The sequence below is a fragment of the Capricornis sumatraensis genome, chromosome X (genome assembly GCF_032405125.1).
Source record: "Capricornis sumatraensis isolate serow.1 chromosome X, serow.2, whole genome shotgun sequence".
Classification (NCBI taxonomy): Eukaryota; Metazoa; Chordata; class Mammalia; order Artiodactyla; family Bovidae; genus Capricornis; species Capricornis sumatraensis.
This window is the reverse complement of record NC_091092.1, coordinates 113,705,849-113,708,925: the sequence shown is the minus strand read 5'-3', so window position 1 is coordinate 113,708,925 and position 3,077 is coordinate 113,705,849. Positions and strand designations below refer to the sequence as shown.

The 3,077-nt window shown below is 51.0% G+C and overlaps 1 protein-coding gene across 1 annotated transcript; it reads left to right on the top strand.

The window, feature by feature from the left end:
* Positions 1–456: 456 nt before the first annotated feature.
* LOC138071856 (melanoma-associated antigen B2-like) lies at positions 457–2,086 on the top strand. The gene is made up of 4 exons (XM_068963243.1): positions 457–673; positions 740–1,449; positions 1,550–1,774; positions 1,862–2,086. Exons 1-4 carry the CDS (start codon positions 457–459, stop codon positions 2,084–2,086), a joined length of 1,377 nt encoding a protein of 458 aa, XP_068819344.1.
* Positions 2,087–3,077: the final 991 nt, after the last annotated feature.

The window sequence follows — 3,077 nt, the reverse complement described above, 5'->3', positions numbered from 1 at the left end:
CTCCTGGCAGGGAGGTGGACTGAGGCATTCCTTCACTTATCTCTGGATCATGGGGAGGCCTAAAGTGTCGGCATCAGTGTAGCAGAGGGAAGGGTGCCAAGGCTCCGCCAGGACTTGACGTGATAACACTGAAGTAGAACTTAGAAAACCCCACTGCTGGCACCTGCTGGCACCTGAGTGAATCCAAAGCAGGGCTGAGAGGTCGCAGAGGAAAAGTACGGCCTCTATTCTTCCTCTGTGGGATTGTGTGGGGAAAGGCTAAGCAGGACATCAGGAGCCTTGTGGGTTCCTAGGGCAGTGTCCTCAAGGACACCTGCAGAGGCGGCCTTTGATTAAGCCAATGCAGAATCTCCCTGTTTTAAGGTGCTCATGTCAGCTCATTCTCCATCCTCTAGGTTCCCCAACTTCCTGTCTATTGGCCCAGACTCGTGCCTGTGGTCCCTGACCATAGCCATCATGCCTCGTGGGCAGAAGAGTAAGCACCGTGCTCGTGAGAAACGTCGCCAGGCCCGAGCTGAGACCCAGGGTCTTCATGATCAGGCTACCACATCTGGGGCAGAAGAGACCACCTCCTCCTCGCCTCCTGATTCAGAGAGCGGTCCCTCAAGCTCGTCTGCTGCTGGCACCTCCAAGGGGCCTCAGGGAGCCCAAGGCACCACCAGTGCTGCTGCGGGTACTATGTGCAAAAGATCTGGTGTCGGGCGCGCAGCACGCTCAAGATCTGGTGTCGGGCACGCAGCACGCTCGAGATCTGGTATAGGTGCTGAGGGCCAAGTTCAGGAAGGGGAAAATTCCTCCCAGGCCTCAGCTGCTGCTGAGAGCTCTCCTACAGATCTTCTGACCTGGAAGGCAGAGATGTTGGTGCAGTACATGCTGTGTAAGTATACGATGAGGGCGCTCATTAAGAGGTCTGAAATGCTGAAGGCAGTCACTAGAAGGTACAGGGAGCAATTCCCTGAGATCCTTAGCCGGGCCTCTGAGCGCATGGAGCTGGTGTTTGGCCTGGTGCTGAAGGAAGTCAGGCCCAACAGTCACTGCTATACCCTGGTGAGCAACCTAGATCTCAGCGACAGTGAGTCTATGAGAGGTGACTGGGGGCTGCCGAAGAATGGTCTTCTGATGCCTCTGCTGGGTGTCATCTACCTGAATGGCAACCACGCCCCTGAGGAGAAGATCTGGAAGTTCCTGAATATGCTGGGCATCTATGATGGGAGAAGTCACTTCATCTTTGGAGAGCCCAGGAAGCTCATCACAGAAGATCTGGTGCAGGAAGGGTATCTGGAGTACCGCCAGGTGCCCAGCAGTGATCCCCCTCGCTATGAGTTCCTGTGGGGTCCTAAATTGCTCACAGAAACCAGCAAGATGAAAGTCCTGCAGTTTTTGGCCAAGGTCAAGGATTCCGGTCATACAGCCTTCCTGCCACAGTATGAGGAGGCTTGGAGAGAGGAGGTAGAGAGCACCGGAGACAGAGGTGCAGCCAGGGCTGGCCCTTCTGCCTCAACCAGGCCTGGCACTGATGCCTCAGCTGCTGCTGGCCCTTCTGCTTCAGCCAGGCCTGGCAGTGCTGCCTCAGCCGCTGCTGGCCGTTCTGCTTCGACCAAGCCTGGCATTGCTGCCTCAGCCGCTGCTGGCCCTTCTGCTTCGACCAAGCCTGGCATTGCTGCCTCAGCCGCTGCTGGCCCTTCTGCTTCAGCCAGGCCTGGCAGTGCTGCCTCAGCCGCTGCTGGCCCTTCTGCTTCGACCAAGCCTGGCATTGCTGCCTCAGCCGCTGCTGGCCCTTCTGCTTCGACCAAGCCTGGCATTGCTGCCTCAGCTGCTGCTGGCCCTTCTGCTTCGACCAAGCCTGGCATTGCTGCCACAGCCGCTGCTGGCCCTTCTGCTTCAGCCAGGCCTGGCAGTGCTGCCTCAGCCGCTGCTGGCCCTTCTGCTTCGACCAAGCCTGGCATTACTGCCTCAGCCGCTTCTGGCCCTTCTGCTTCAGCCAGGCCTGGCACTGCACCCTCAGCTGCTGCTGGGCCTTCAGCTTTGGCCACTGCGCGCCCCAGGGCCAAATCCAGCCTCTCATCTCGCCCCTAGTGTGGTCTGAAGCCCGTTGTTCACTTTGTGCGTGGAGAACCCTGTCAGTCTGTGTTCCTGATACGCATCAGTAACTTGTTGACTTTATTTCCCCCAATTTTCAGTTCTTAAAATATTTCAACAGAAAGGTCATTTAGATTCATGATATAAGCATATGAATAACATGGGTCACACACAGTTTGCTGTTTGTCAAATTTAGGAGCTAAAATTTTGTTTTCTCAAATATTGGAAATCCTCACATCACCTTTGTGATCCAGGGTGAGAATAACATCACTTTAGGATGAGAATCTGCTTAGAAATGTGAAAGACACCACGCTAAGAGAGGCTCAGAACATTGATACATAAATTGAGATATAGCTGAAAGCTAGTCAGTTTTTGGTTTACTTTCCTCTCTGTTTAGTCTCCCTTTTTGTAAAGATAAAAGTTATATACCTGAATATGCTTATGTTTTTCAAGTATGTTTGAGATTATAAATTATTGCAAATGATTTATTCGTGGTTCTTCTTTTACACAAACATTAATTGAGCACCTGCTTTTAAGAAGTCTTCATGCTTATACTGGTGATATTTAGTCAAAAATGTCTCAGCCTCTTCCCATTCAATTATAGTCTCTCAGAGAAGCTGTCATTCTATGGAAGAGGCTGAGATGCTCTCTACCTCAAGAAGAAAAAGAAAAAAGGGTAAAGTGGGGTTGGAAATAACATATTACTTTGTTTTCATTGCTAGGAAGAATTTTTGCTAGATTCAGGAGGTTGGGTATTTTTTTTTTTCCCCTTCAGTTAGAATGCTGCATAGTACCTGCTATCTCTTAGATGCAAAAAAAGAAAAAAAAATACCAGCTGATGTAATCCCAGCTAATTATCTGAGGTCAAGATAATCATAGTAATAACTGCCATTGCCCCTAATGTCTCAGTAGAGTCAAGCACCGTGACAGATGCTTTCTGTAAATACATATATTCCACCAGTCCAACAAGACAGGGCCTATCAAACACAGTTCATGAT